The sequence below is a fragment of the Thamnophis elegans genome, chromosome 6 (assembly GCF_009769535.1).
Source record: "Thamnophis elegans isolate rThaEle1 chromosome 6, rThaEle1.pri, whole genome shotgun sequence".
NCBI classification, from domain to species: Eukaryota; Metazoa; Chordata; class Lepidosauria; order Squamata; family Colubridae; genus Thamnophis; species Thamnophis elegans.
The window spans coordinates 7,415,998-7,432,266 of record NC_045546.1 but is presented as its reverse complement, the minus strand read 5'-3'; the positions used below and the strand labels follow the sequence as shown (position 1 = coordinate 7,432,266).

General features: G+C 43.3%; 1 protein-coding gene across 1 annotated transcript in view; it reads left to right on the top strand.

The window, feature by feature from the left end:
- The window catches only part of ME3 (malic enzyme 3), a 122,500-nt gene that overhangs the window by 102,144 nt on the left and 4,087 nt on the right, over window positions 1–16,269 (top strand). Inside the window, exons 8-12 of the mRNA XM_032219197.1 lie at window positions 669–778; window positions 9,796–9,893; window positions 10,941–11,054; window positions 14,007–14,112; window positions 14,224–14,366. Of these exons, the coding sequence (XP_032075088.1) occupies window positions 669–778; window positions 9,796–9,893; window positions 10,941–11,054; window positions 14,007–14,112; window positions 14,224–14,366 (571 nt within the window). The remainder of the gene's footprint in view (window positions 1–668; window positions 779–9,795; window positions 9,894–10,940; window positions 11,055–14,006; window positions 14,113–14,223; window positions 14,367–16,269) is intronic.

Here is a 16,269-nt window from a genome sequence, read left to right as displayed (position 1 = left end):
GAAGCTATGTAAGATTAGGTTAACACCGTGGCCACACCCACCCAGCAACCAGGCCTCACATTCCGTTACCTCAGTTCAAACTGGCAGACGTTCCACTCCTTCACTCAGGAGCGATCTGGGGCTTGGGGAGGTGGAAAAATGGGCCTCCCGGAAGGCTGGAAATGGGCCCCAGAGCCTGGGGAAAGCAATTTTTGCCCTCCCAGAGGCTCGAGGAAAGCCTCCAGATCCTGAGGAAGATGAAAACACACACACCACACACCCATGGTGCAGTAGGCTGACTAGGCCACGCCCACCATTGCCACACCCACCCAGCAACCAGGCAGAGAATCCATTGCTGAAATTTTTGAAGCCCACCCCTGCTCATAAGTCACTTTTTTCAGTGTCGTTGTAACTTTGAACAGTCACACATCAAATGTTGTAAGTCAAGGACCCTCTATATTTGTCTCTGTGGAAGCCTATCGATGCCAACATTTCTCTGTTTCAGATTTTCCCCAATTTGGTGTCCTCCGCAATTTTTGCATTACAACTTCCAAGGTTACATTTTATTACATTGGTTTGTGAAGAGAGTTTCCTATTTCTTCCTGCCAGGAAGTTGCCGCTGTTTTTTCCCATTCGTTCTTCTGACAAGGGTTATTATTCTCAATTATTATTCCTTTTTCACTCTGCAGGTACGGAATGAACTGTCTCATTCAGTTTGAAGACTTTGCCAATGCCAATGCGTTCCGGCTACTGAACAAATATCGCAATCGTTATTGCACTTTCAACGATGACATTCAAGGTAAGGCGTTCTGTCAGAGTTTCTTGCCGAAATCAAATCCAGAAAGCACAGACAGGTAACTGATTCAGCAGGATTCATTAACTCAGGGGTGAAAGCCAGCAGGTTCTGACACATTCTGGAGAACCGGTAGCGGAAATTTTGAGTAGTTTAGAGAACCGGTAAATACCACCTCTGGCTGGCCACACCCCATCTATTCTCTGCCTCCCGAGTTCCAGCTGATTGGGAGGAAATGGGGATTTTGCAGTAACCTTCCCCTGCCACGCCCACAGAACCGGTAGTAAAAAAAATTGAATTTCACCACTGCATTAACTTCTCTTTATATATAATATAACACATACGTAAATATACAATACCAACAGGAGAAATCAGAACAGTTTTCAGTTCAGAGTTCAGCATTGCAGACCAGATTAGTTCTCAGCACAGACTTGCAGCTTTTAGTACAGAACAGTTGGACTAAGCCACGCCCAGGCGCCTAGCTGTCTCCAGCAAATACTGTTTTCAGTTTCTAAACAGCCCTCATTGGCTGACTTAGTTGCTATGCCTGTTCATTGGCTGATCTCGTTACCATGTCTCTGTCGGTCATGAATCCTCTGACACGTTCAACCGTTCATTGATAAAATGGAAGGTGGCAATCTTGCATGCCGTTTTCTATGAAGTTCCTCTTCAGCTGATTCCATATCAACATGCTCTTTTTACCTCAGAAGGTCTCTGAAGGTCTTCTGAGCTTCACTTGGGGGGACACATGACCTCACTGGCTCCTCTTCCTCATCCCTGTGCATGCATGCGCGCTGGCCAGCTGCCTTTCGCACATGCGGGAATACCGAAACCTGCGAGAGCAGTTCTCCGGCGCGCATGCGTATGCCTGCACGCCTGCACCCGAACTTCTCAGTTTCTGTTGCGTGCATGCGCAACAGCTAGCTGTTTGTCAGGTGCACATCTGTGCCGGAAACCAGAACTTTGGGTGCTGGCACACAAATGAATGCCAGAACCCTGCTCTTCCAGGTTTCGGTGCTCCCACGCACATGGAGGCCAGCGAGGCCACATGTTCCAGGCAAGATGGTTTGACATGCCATTTCCGGCATGCAGATAAGCACACAGTGACATAAAAGGTTAGCAATGCTTTAGAATTTTTGGACTTGGTTCGATCCAAGCTTGGCACTCTGACAAATCGGCCATCAACAGGCACATAGACATGCACAACATCTACATACCATTTAAAAGATACAGTCAACAAGCCGAAAGAGGAACAAAAGACCAGAGCACCTCCTCACCAATGATCAACCCTCAAAGGAGCAGAGATTAACACCAAGATTAAATATGGACGAACAATCACGAAGCAAACAATTTCCCAATCAAGTAACTGCCAAACAAGCAGGGGAATTCTGGGAGTTGAAGTCCACAAGCCTTAAAAGTTGCCAAGACTGGATAATTCATGTCTGTCTAACCTTTTGGTTTGCCTGGGTTGAATGGAGTGGAGAGGAATTGTTTTATATGGCTGCATATAAAATATAAAACATAGCTAATGTGCATAAATCACATAATAATGTTGAAAGTTTGCAGTCTTGGGTAGCCACATTACTAGCTATTCAGAAGTTGCGGGCTGGACACACCCATTTTAATGAAATTAAATTAACTAAACATAAATAAAAGGCAATGAATTTAAAGTCACCAACTGAATAAATGGATTCTTAAGATGTCATTAATAAAAGCTTGAATTTTTCTTTTCTTTTCTTTTCTTTTTTGAGTTGGCAAATTGCACTGAGCAGGAAAGATTGATTTCTATTTGTTTTGCAGAATGACCTTTTGGTATTAAATGAACATTAAATAGCCGATTGCTTACTTGAAAACATCTGCAGGGCTCTTAAAAGTCTTCTCCTTTGAGATTAGCAGAGCCTACTTTTTATAATAAATTTTTGTTCTTCATGTCTCGGGTTACATAACTGGAAAACAGGGGAACAATTGGTAGAGCTGATGAGGCCTAGGAGAAACATTCTTTAAGAAAAAAATTATCATATTAGGCATTTATTATTGCAACACCGTCCTGCAACGCTTCGGTGATTTTAGTCATTAGAATATAGAATTATAGGTAGGCCCACCCTAACTCTTGGGAAGACTGTAGAGATTTCTTAAAACCAAATAACAGGAAAAGTTGAATCATACCATCCTTTAGCATCCTTTCCTTCCCCTCCTCTCTTTATAAGAATGGGTTTTTTTTAAAACGTGAAGTGTTTCTTTCGAAAACTTGTGTGCCTTGTATTGTATGGCGTCCGTCCTTCCGATGCTGATAAAAATGAATCCTTAGCTCCCTCAAGAGGACAGAGGAGTGCACTGAGCTTTGTTAAATATGAATTTTGAAAAGCGTGTTTGAATATTCTCACAAATCAGGCTAAGCCAGGGCCAGGGGTCAGCAACCTTAAAGACTCAAAGAGCCACAAAGGTCCTAACCGGAAGCCCCCCCCCCCCCCCCCGGTTCAATTCAGGAGCCGACCGGAAGTCCGATTTCCCTACCATAGAGTCTCCTTCTAGCATGGTGCCCTTTTTCCTCTACCTATCCTAACCGAAAGCCCTATCAATTTTGGAGCTGACCGGAAAACCCGCCCCTTGCTATAGTGTCCTCCTGGCATGCCCTGTTTTCCTACCCCCCCAACCGGAAGCTCCTCTCAATATCGTGGTGCCGACTGGTGACAGGGAGCCACAGCAGAGGGATGAAAGAGCCACATGCGGCTCCAGAGCAATTTGTTTCTGACCTCTGGCCAGGAGTGTCAAATTTGATTTCACTGAGAGGATTGTGTTTCACCTCGGGGGACCAGGGTTGGCGCAGCCATGAGGCGTGGCCAGCATTACATCACTTGCTGGCCCAAGTGCTCGGCCAGCAAAAAATGTGCTCCTGAGCACTGTTTCCGGCTGGGACAGCCTCCCGCAATCCTCTGCCAGCGAAAATGGAGCTCGGGGGGCCTTGTGCAGCCCTCATGAGCTCCATTTCACTGGCAGAGGCCCCATGGGCCAGTCCTTCACTGTTTCCAGGGCGGACCCACAGGCCAGATCTAAGCACCCCACAGGCTAGATTTGGCCTCCCCGGGCGTTGGGGTTGACATCACTAAGGGAACAAAGCTGGATTTTTTGCATAAAGAGCTTTTAAAGCTATAGGACCATGATGGTGTATCTATGGCACGCCCTCCGCTACGGCCCGTTTTTGCTGCCAGGAGGCTGCAGGGAGGCCTAATAGGCCCAAAACGGAAGGTGGGGGGTCACTCGCGCATGCATGGGGGGAGGCAGGAGCATAGGGGGTCATGCATGCATGCAGAGGGGGGCTTGTGGGGGTGTCTAACGTGTATTGCAATATGGGTGAAGGGGTGAGCACGACGAAAAGGTTAGCCATCACTGCTATAGGATAACAATAGCAGGATACTGGATGCGTTAAGATATCTCCTAAATCGGGAGTCCCCAACCACCGGTGCTGGGCCACAGCCCATTCAGAACCAAGCCACAGAAATGGTGGATGCACGCATGTGCACAACACCGCATTTGTGAAAGCGAATGTGTGAAACTTTAAGAGTGGGAAAAGGTCCCTTCCAAACGAATTCTGTAACTCTAACTTCTTTGGTGCATCGACCATATTTCTCTGTTCTTGTAGTCAAGGGGAAAAAAACTCTTCACTTCGCAGCCAACCAGATATTCATTAAACGTGTTTGTGTGTGGGTGGTGTGTGGGTGTATTTGTGTGTGGTACAAATGGCAAAATTGGGCTCATTCTGGAGCCTGCAATCAATTCTCTTGAAATAAATGAAGGTGTCACCCTTCAGCCTTGTGAGATAATGTAACACCATGGTCTCTCATCTGCTAAACACTTCATTATATGTTCTCGTCTGTGTCTGAGAGGAGGAGGAACAAAACCCAGCTTTTAACACCTAGCTGGGAAATGCCATTTAAAATGTGCATTGGAAAACTTTTCCCTTTCATCAGAATTCAGAACAGAGTAGATTTATTTTCTAAGTTTGCAGGGCAAAAATCGAAAACACCGTTGGCCTTACGCAATCCCAAAACAGTTCAATAAACTGGTTTTGTGGGACTGCAATTGTTGTTGTTGTTGTTGTTGTTGTTGTTGTTGTTATTATACAATTGTATCACAGCGGCCAGTTGTTTCGCCAGATTTGGCATTGGTTACTAGTCGAGCCCCACCCAGGGGCCTAGGACGTCGTAACGTATTTTCGTAATATGCGTGCAGATCCAAGCAGTGCGGCTTTTTGCATTTGACTGATGGTGATTTTGTCAATTTTAACTGTTTTAAATGTAATTCCAGTGCTTTTGGAATAGCACCCAGTGTGCCAATTACCACTGGAATTACCACTGCTGGTTTGTGCCATAGTCGCTGAATTTCGATTTTTAAGTCCTGGTGTTTTGCTATTTTTTCATGTTCCTTCTCGGCGACCCTGCTATCACCTGGCATTACAATGTCTATGATTATAACCTTGTTTTTCTCAACCAGTGTGATGTCTGGTGTATTATGCGCCAGTATTTTGTCCGTTTGTATGCGAAAATCCCACAAGATCTTGACCATCTGATTTTCGGTGACTTTTTCAGGCTGATGTTCCCAACAGTTTGTTGCTGTTTTAATATTATAATTTTTGCACAAATTCCAATGGATCATTTGTGCTACTGAATTGTGCCGCAATTTATAATCAGTCTGCGTGATTTTTTTTACAGCAGCTGAGTATGTGATCAACAGTTTCATCAGCTTCTTTGCAAAGTCTGCATTTGGCATCATCAGAGGATTTTTCGATTTTGGCCTTAATGGCATTTGTGCTGATAGCTTGTTCTTGCGCAGCCAGGATTAGTGACTCTGTTTCTTTCTTAATGTACCTGTTGTTAACCATAACCAAGTTATTATTATTATTATTGGAATTGTACATTACAAAATGGGTCACAAGCACCAATGTCATAGTTACAGGTGGCAGACCATACCAGGGGTGTCAAACACAAAGGCTGTGGGCCAGAAACAGCCAGTGGGGTGCTTAGATCTGGCCTGTGGGCCCTGCATGGAAACAGGGAAGGGCTGGCCCATGGTGCCTCTGCCAGTGAAAAGGGAACTCAGAGAAGCTACATGCGGGGCTCCCGAACTCTGTTTTTGCTGGCAGAGGGCTGCAAGAGGCCGACGGGGCCGAAAATTGAGCTTCGCTGAGTGACATTGAGCTGGTCATACCCACCCTGCCACATACACTGGACCCTGAGGTCAAACTTGATGCAGCCCTCAATGAAATAGAATAGAAATAGAATAACAGAGTTGGAAGGGATCTTGGAGGTCTTCTAGTCCAACCCGCTGCTTAGGCAGGAAACCCTACACCACTTCAGACAAATCCAGCCTTTTCTTTAAAACTTCCAATGTTGGAGCATTCACAACTCCTGGAGGCAAGTTGCTCCACTGATTAATTGTTCAAACTGTCGGGAAATTTCTCCTCAGTTCTAAGTTGCTTCTCTCCTTGATTAGTTTTCACCCATTGCTTAATGTTCTACCCTCAGGTGCTTTGGAGAATAGCTTGACTCCCTCTTCTTTGTGCTTCCATGACCCTCTAAAAGGATGCAAATGACCAGCTGTCTGCAAGGAATGTAAATCCTTCCATTCAGGTGTGGCAGCCCCTGAGATATATTGGAACATTGCTATCATGTCAACCCTAGTCCTTCTTTTCATTAAACTAGACATACTCAGTTCCTGCAACCGTTCTTCAACCAATCGAGTTTGACACCCCTGGACCATACCATTTATCCAAATGCTTGCTCCGTTTTCTCAAAACCAAGTCAGCTTTGACCCTGCGGATGGAAAGTTAGCCTAATCAAATGTTTCCAAAGTAATCATGTAATCCAACACACTTCCTGACTCGAGTTACCAGGATGGAATTAGATCTATCTTCCTTTTCATCAGTTCGGATCAATTCAGGCTTCATCAGAAATGTAGACAGTTTTCCGTTCCTATCGGCCCGGTTAAGCAGGTGTCTAAACACCTGGCGAGCGCAGTCACCGTGCTCATCTATAATGCAAAAGTGTGATTGTGTTGCTTTGGTTCTGCAGGCATACAAGAGGCCATTAGAGTTGAGCATCTTTTAACGAGAGCCTGTTAAGACTAAGCGATGCATTTGGCTTAATAGTCCATAAATTGCACAGTCCAGCTACGTATGCTTGATAGCGTGGGAAGAATTTATAAATTGACATAACTGTTAGAAATATTGTACAGGGCATCACACATCCCAAAGGCGCTTTTTCAAGAGGCAACTGGACTCTCTTGTTTTATCTTTGAAGGCATTGCCTCTTGAAAAAGCATCTTTGGGACAACGATGACTTGGATGACTGAAAATCTTCATGGACGTTTAGGCAATCATATGTTAGTTAACCCAGGTCTTTCAACAAAGTTAGATTAACAGTGTTGGAAGGGACCTTGTAAGTCATCTAGTCCAACTCCCCATGGCCATGCAAGCAGGACACCCTATGCCAATGACGGCAAACTTTTTTGGTTCACATGCCAAAAGCGGGGGCAGCACAGGGGGGTCGTGCGCAGGTGTGCCACACCCATAATGCTATGCACATGACCCCAGCGTGCATGCACGCATGACCAGCACTCCACCCCTCATTTTTGGCATGCTTTTTTTGCTCTCCCCAGGCTCCAGAGGTTTTATAGGAGCTTGGGGAGGGCGGAAACAGCCTTCCCCCGCCCCTCAGAGGCCCTCCGGAGGCTTCAGGAGCTTTCCTGAAACCTCCGGAGGGCGAAAAACCGGTCCTACGGGCAAACCGAAAGTTCGAGAATGGACTTCCAGTCTGTTCGTAGGACCGTTTTTTGTCCTCTGGAGTCTTCAGGGGCTTTCAGGAGGCTTCCCTGAAGGCTCCAGAGGGCAAAAACGACCCTACGAGCAAATCGGAAGTCACTCCCGATTTTAGCCCTCCAGAGCCTTCAGGGAAGCCTCCTGAAGGCTCTGGAGGGCTAAAACTGGCCCTACGAGCAAACCAGAAGTACATTCCTGAACTTCCGGTTTGCCCGTAAGGCTGGGGGTTTTTTGCGCTCCGGAGGCTTTAAGGAAGCCTCTAGTGGAAAATGGCCTCAAAAGAAGGCCGAAGTCAGGTGGCCAGCGCACGGATGCGCGCTGGCCAGTTAACAGGGCCAAACCTCACATGCCCTGACAAATGGCTCCGCGTGCCACCTATGGCACATGTGCCATAGGTTCGCCATCATGGCCCTACGCCATTTCTGACACATGGCAGTTGAGTCTCTTCTTGAAAGTCTCCAGTGATGAAGCTCCCACAACTTCCAAAAGCAACTTCTGTTCCATTGGTTGATTGTTCTCATTGTCAGAAAATTTCTCCTTATTTCTAGGTTGAATCTCTCCTTGTTCAGTTTCCATCCATTATTCCTTGTCTGGCCTTCAGGTGCTTTAGAAAATAGCTTGACTTCCCTGGTCCTTCTCTTCACTAGACTAGCCATGCCCAGTTCCTGTAACTGTTCTTCATATGTTTTAGGCTCCAGCCCCCTCATCATCCTGGTTGCTCTTCTCTGCACTTTACTGATTAACAGCCTCCAAAATCCTATAAACTCACAGCAAATGTAAGGATTAATTAAATACTTGCTTTAAATTGTAAACCAACTCAACCAAACCCATAAAACACAATTAACATAATGTAGCAATCATAACACTTACAGCTCAAACAAAGAGTTCAATTGACGTCATTTAATCAACCCCTTCGATCAACATACACACACACACACACAAATGTCAAGTGTCACACACCAGAATCAGCATGACATTCAAGCCCACACCAAGGACCATTTATAAAACAGTCTCTCTCTACCCCTTTTTCTCTGTAAAATAGGAAAACAGAATAGAATAGAATAGAATAGAATAGAATAGAAAAAAAGAAAAGGAAGAAAAGAAAAGGAAGTCAGATAAAGTGGAATGGAATGGAATACGCCAGAACAGAACAGAACAGACTAGAATAGAATAGAATAGAATAGAATAGAATTCTTTATTGGCCAAGTGTGATTGGACGCACAAGGAATTCGTCTTTGCTGCATAAGCGCTCATTGTACAGAAAAGCTACAAGTGATAAATCATTATTTATGACATGGGACATGATAGCAGTGTTCCAGTATCTGAGAGGTTGCCACAAAGAAGAGGGAGTCAAACTATTCTCCAAGGCACCTGAGGGTAGAACAAGAAGCAATGGGTGGAAACTAATCAAGGAGAGAAGCAACTTAGAACTGAGGAGAAATTTCCTGACAGTTAGAACAATTAATCAGTGGAACAGCTTGCCTCCAGAAGTTGTAAATACTCCAACAGTGGAAGTCTTAAAGAAGATGTTGGATAACTACTTGTCTGAAACGGTATAGGGTTTCCTGCCTAGGCAGGGGGTTGGACTAGAAGACCTCCAAGGTCCCTTCTAACTCTGCTATTGTATTGTATTGTATTGTATTGTATTGTATTGTATTATCATGGTCATCATAAAAATACATTCATCATAAACCATAAGACATAGGATTCTAAATAAGCAATCAACATAAACTGTACTAGGAAACTAAATAAAACAATATAAATCATAAAGATACAAGCAACGAAGTTATAGTCATAAGTAGAAAAGGAGATAGGTCATAAGAAAAGGGGATAGGTCATAATCATGTCTATTCAGTCTTCAACATGGGAAGATGGAGGTCCCACTAGCTCCATTGACCAATGGATTTACCCCTTTGGTAATGCTGGCACTGTCATGGTGCCAAAACAGCCCCCATAGGCACAGCAGAAGTTTCTAAAGAAGCCCCTTGGCAAAGAACTGAGAAAAATGGGTACTGAGGTTCTCTGCCCAAGTTGTAAGCTGCAAACAACCACCAGGGGAAATCATGATCTCAGAAGTCCTTGCCAGTCATGGACTGGTAAAGACCATCGCTTGTTGGAAAAGGACTCCCAAGTTCTTTGTATCGCCTGTATGCACCTCAAGTCCATCCACACCAATAATAAGAATTTTTTTTTTGTTTCCTTTTTGCAGGAACTGCCTCTGTTGCTATGGCCGGAATCTTTGCAGCCTTAAGAATTACAAAGAAGAAGCTTTCTGATAATAAATTTGTCTTCCAAGGAGCTGGAGAGGTAAGATTCTGGTTTGCCTCTGAGACACAAAGGTGCTTCTTCAGGAGGCAACTGACTTGTTGTTGTTTTTTTTCTTTTGAAGACGTTACGCTTCTCATCCAAGAAGCTTCTTCAGCTCTGGCAAAATAGTGGGGAACGGAAGGATTTATATTCCTTGCAGAGAGCTGGTCATTTGCACCCTTTTAGAGGGTTGTTGAGGCCACTTGGAGGTTTATCTGTGTCCTGAGAGTCACCTGAGTGATGCTCCTGGTTCCTGTTGTCTGCAATTTTCCCCTCTGGAAATCCATTCCTACTCCCACACCATTCAAAGGCTGCTCATCTCAAGTTGTAAAGCTAAAAGTCTGTAGAGATTCTCAGTCATCCAGGTCATGGTTGTCCCAAAAGTGCTTTTTCAGGAGGCAACTGGACTTTCTTGTTTTTTTTCTTTTGAAGACCTTTCGCTTCTCATCCAAGAAGCTTCTTCAGCTCTGACAGGATGATGAGGGATGGAAGGATTTATACTCCTTGCAGAGAGCTGGTCATTTGCAGCCTTTTAGAGGGTTATTGAAGCACTTGGAGGTTTATCTGTGTCCTCAGGGTCACCTGAGTGGTGCTCCTGATTCCTGTAGTCCTTGTAGGGATTGGAAGCGTTCACCAAACATCAGAGATGAAGAAGCTTCTTGGATGAGAAGCAAGAAATGTCTTCAAAAGAAAAAACAAGAAAGTCCAGTTGCCTCCTGAAAAAGCACATTTGGGACAGCCATGACCTGGAGGACTGAGAATCTCTAAAGACTTTTTTCGCTTCTGAGAGTTACAAGGTTTGGGGTGGCCACCTTTTAGCCTTGCGAGGCTGTCCATGAATTATCCCTATGTTCTTTTTGGAGTTCGCCAAATAGTAGCCATCGCCATGTCTTATAGTAAGGAGTTCCCCAGGTTATGTGGTCCCTTCCATGAAGAAATACTTTTCTTTTTTGTTCCGAAATCAGTTCCATTGGAACTGGGTCCTACTCTTTCATTCCTCCTGTTTACAAGGAAATAATTAATTGATTTCTTTTTCCATCTTTGCAGGCTGCTTTGGGTATTGCTCACCTCATAGTGATGGCACTAGAGAAAGAAGGGATTCCCAGAGAAGAAGCTGTTAAGAAAATCTGGATGGTGGACTCGAAAGGACTCATTGTCAAGGTAATTGTCGGTCCCTTAAAACAGAGGCCAAAGGGATTCCGGAGATGCTACAGCACCTGTAATTGCGATTGGTGAATCTGTTGCTGAGACATAATGTCACCTGTGTGTGACATCTTATGGTGGCAGTTCCAATAGTCCAGTTGCCACCATTAGAAGAATCCTGCTTGGTTGCTACACGCTGCAGGCATCTGCTCTCCATTTGCAACCCCCTGCCTTTAGAAAATAGAATACTGTATTTTTCGGAGTATAAGACAAGCCATTTTTTTCCTCTAAAAGAGGGTGAAAATTTGGGTGCGTCTTACACACCGAATGTAGTCCTGACCACCCACCAGCCCCCACCCTTTGCCCTCTGCCTCCCAGCAATTTACCTCCTTGCAGCAAATGGAAAAAATGGGGCTTGTAGAGGCTGAAATTGAAACGGAAACACTCTGTTTGCTGCAAGGAGGCAAATTGCTGGGAGGCAGAGGCAGATTTTTTCCCCTTCTAATCAGGCTAACCTGAAACAGGCTGTTTGCTGTTTGCTGCAAGGAGCAAATTGCTGGGAGGCAGAGGCAGATTTTTTCCCCTTCTAATCAGGCTAAACTGAAACAGGCTGTTTGCTGTTTGCTGCAAGGAGCAAATTGCTGGGAGGCAGAGGCAGATTTTTTTTCCTTCTAATCAGACTAAACTGAAACAGGCTGTTTGCTGTTTGCTGCAAGGAGGTAGAATAGAATAGAATAGAATAGAATTGTATTATTTGTATGCCACCCTTCTCCGGGAGGACTCAGGGCGGCGAACAATTCAAGGGGGGAAAAGGGGAACATAAAAAAACAAAATACAAATAATAAAAGTAAACAACAGTCGCACAACCATACATGTCAAGAGGGGCCAGGTTTTGACGGCTTTTCGGAAGGCCTGGAGAGAGGTGAGGGTCCGAATCCCTGCGGGGAGTTCATTCCAGAGGGCCGGAGCTGCCACAGAGAAGGCCCTCCCCCGGGTAATAGCCAGGTGGCATTGGCTGGTAGATGGCACCCGGAGGAGGCCAACCCTGTGAGATCTAATGGGTCTGTGGGAGGTAATTGGCAGCAGGCGGTCTCTCAAGTACCATAAGTCAATAACTATAAATGCCTATAGCAGGGGTAGTCAACCTTTTTATACCTACCGCCCACTTTTGTATCTCTGTTAGTAGTAAAAGTTTCTAACCGCCCACCGGTTCTACAGTAATGGTGATTTATAAAGTAGGGAAGTAAATGTACTTCATAAAATTTATAAAGCAGAGTTACAGCAAACCCCTACCGCCCACCATGAAAGCTGGAACATCCACTAGTGGGCGGTAGGGACCAGGTTAACTACCACTGGCCTATAGGATGTTCAAATTATTAGACTTATTTTTTTAAAGACTGCTTTATTATTGTTCTAGACAACTTAACAAAATGAAAAAGCTTTTAAAAATAAATGCTTGATCTGAAGAGGCCCAGTGCTACTGTAGCTTCTTTTCAATAGCAGAGAATAATGTATACTTCCAGAAAGCCACATCAATTTTAACAGCATCTGTACAGGTATAGTCTGAAATGTAACACCACAAACAGTGTATCTCTTCTGTACTGTTTGCTGTTTGGTGCAAGGAGGCAAATTGCTGGGAGGCAGAGGCAGATTTTTTCCCCCTTGTTTTCCTCCCCAAAAGCTAGGTGCGTTTTATACTTCGGAGCATCTTATACTCTGAAAAATACAGTAATTGGGTTGGAAGGGCCTTGGAGCTTATAATCCACCCCCTGCTCACGCATTCTTTACCGAAATTCTTTTCATTCTGGACAAATGCCTATCCAATCTTTTCTGGAAAACCTCCAGTGATGAGGCACCCACAATATCCAGAGCTAAGCTTTTCCACTGATAAATTCTTCTCACCTCCGGAAATTTTTCCTCACTTCTAGATTGGATTTCTCCATGATAAACTTCCATCCATTACGCCATTTTTTTTAGTGATCCAGACTTTCTTTTCACAATGGCCACCAAGAAAATATACTAAGTGAACAACTAGGCTGCCTCTCTAGAAATGCTCAGGTTTGGTGTTGAGGATTCATAAAATCCTCCACTTACGACCGGGAGGCCAGCAACAGTCTAGGCTGCGCCCTGATTGGCTGAGGCGCAGCATAGCCTGTTGCTAGCCAGCCGAGCCAACCTGATTTGCCAGGGTACTGCGTCAGCAGTTGCTAGACGCTACCAGGCCTCCCATTGGTTCCCCTGTTTAATTAAGCAAGTATAAATACCTTGGCGCGGAATTGTTACATTTGAATCGCTGTCAGCTCCTGCTTCTGAATAAACTCCTGTTGTTATTGTTACGTCCTGGCTCTCGCGTCGTTCCTGCCTCGATCCTCTAAACTGGCGACGAGGATGGGATTCGAACCCACGTGTGGTGACTCTTTAGGACTGGGGTGTCAAACTCGATTTCATTGAGGGCCACATCAGGGTTGCATTTGACCTCGGGGAGACTGGGGGAGCATGGCCAGGTGGGGGGCACAGCCAGCTGGATGTCACTCTTGTTGGGGATGCTTATGGGCGTCTGAGCACTCTGCCAGTGAAAACGGGCTCCCAACTCCGTTTTCAGCTGCGACGGCCTCCTGCAACCCTCTGCCAGCAAAAATGAAGATGGGGAGGGGCACGTGGCCTTCCGGAGCTCCGTTTTTGCTGGCATAAGCACCACCATGGGCCGATCCTTCACTGTTTCCATGGCAGACCTGCGAGCCAGATCAAAGCATTCCGCGGACTAGATCTGGCTCACGGGCCTTGAGTTTGACTCCCCTGCTCTAGGAAGAATGAGTTAGGCCGAGTTTGTTGAGTAACCACTGAGAACACGTTTCATGAATCTAATCCCCGTTAGATCCACAATGTTGGGGAAATGGCTTGCTTCAGTCTGTTTATATATATATATTTTAAATTGGAAATATGTTTGCCTGTGCTTTACTTGTTTCCCAGGGCAGGAGTCATCTGAACCACGAGAAGGAGATGTTTGCTCATGACCATCCTACTGTGAAGACACTGGAGGAAGTGGTGCAGAAAATAAAACCAACAGCTATTATCGGTAACCCTTCCGGCTTCCTTGCCGGAATTTTCTCTGCTGCTTCCATTTTGTTTTCTCGGCCTCCCTGTTGTGAATGCCGAGTCTCACTTTCAAGCTGCAATTTCCTTGCAGGGGTGGCCGCTGTGGCAGGTGCTTTCACTCGCCAAATTTTGAAGGACATGGGGACCTTCAACGAGAAGCCCATTGTGTTTGCCCTCAGCAACCCAACGAGCAAAGCGGAATGCACGGCCGAAGACTGCTACCGTTTGACGGATGTAAGTCTGCACTCATTGAATTTTCTGAATTACAGTCATAAGTTGAGATGGTGACGAAGTGGATTATCATGTGACCATGCCCAATTTTATGATTTTTAAAAAATAGCAGGTGTTAAGTAAACGCCACAGTCATTGTTCACGATGGCGGTATCAGGGTTCCAAGTAATACACCCATTGCAAACAGAACTCCGAGACAGGCATTTCCTCAAAGAATAGTTTTATTGGATATATCATATTGGCACAGTCTTGGTGAAAACCGACTCTAAAAACTCTCGCTGTTTTCACCTACCTTATTTTTCAGAGTATAAGACTCACCTTTTCCCCCTCAAAAAAGAGGCTGAAAATCTGGGTGCGTCTTATACACTAAATACAGCATTTTTTGCCTCCAGAAACCCTGTCCCCTTCACCAAAATGGCCGTGCAAAGCCTGTAGGGGGCTTTTAGAGTGCTCCTGGGGGCTGGGGAAGGCAGAAATGAGTGAAAAACGGGCCATTTTTTGCTCAATTTTGCTCCCCCCAGCCCCCAGGAGTACTCTATAAGCCTCTTAAAGGCTATGCATGCAAATAAAATTGACAAAAAATGGGCCCATTTTTGCTCCTATTTGAGCCCTTCCCCCAGGAGCACTCTGCAAGCTCCCTAAAGGCTGTTCATGCCTTTTATTGGGGAAAAAAAAGCGGGCCCATTTTCACAAAAAATGGGCTGTTTTGGGGAGGTTTGCAGAGTGCAAAACCTTTTTTTTTTAATTTGCCTCTTCAAAACCTTGGTGTCTTATACTCCAGTGCGTGTTATACTCTGAAAAATATGGTATCCCATATCCCTGAACAATCAGTCACATGGTCCAATCAAGATGGCCAATCAGAGGCGATTTACATAGCGCCATCTGCTGGCCAGAACACAACACCCCTTTCCCCTGGATTGAGCATGAGTGGTCGCTGAGGTATCCGGGGCGTCTGCGTACGCGCTGAGATCCTCTGGTCAGAACACAACAGTTTTGAGAACAATTTTTCCAAAAATGTTCTGAATTCACACCAGGATTTTGGGAAACATTTTTGGAATGGTTAAAAAAAAGAAAAATATCAGACAATTTCCAATAAGGGAGCCATTTCATGCCTGAAAGTCTTTTGAGATCACAAACATTTTGTATAAACCCCTTTTTGTTTTTGTTTTCCTGTTCCATTTCACCTTCTTTGCCATATGCTAAATAAATATGAAAAATGAAATAATATAATATGAAATAATATGATATGAAAAATGAAATAATATAATATGAAATAATATGATATGAAATAATTTGAAATATTATAATAAATATAATATAATATGATATGAAATAATCTGAAATAATATAATATAATGATAATATAATATAATAATAATATAATATATGATATGATATAATAATAATATAATATAATATAATGATAATAGGATATAATATAATTATAATATAATATAATATAATATAATATAATATAATATTATAATATAATATAATATAATATAATATAATATAATATAATATAATATAACATAATATACTGTAATATACTATAATATACTAATATAATTTGGAATAATATACTATACTACACTATTATATAATATATAATATAATATATAATATGATAATACAATACAATAATAAATAATAATAAAATAACATAATATATATATAAAATAACATACGTAAAATAAATAAAATAAAATAAAATAAAAAATAAATAAATAATAATAATAATAATAAAATGAAATGAAAAAAATAAAATGAAATGAAAAAATAATAAAATAAAATAAATAAAAAATAATAATAAAAAATAAAATAAAATAAATAAAATAAAATAATAAAATAAATAAATAAATAAATAAATAAATAAATAAATAAATAAATAAAATAAAATAATAAA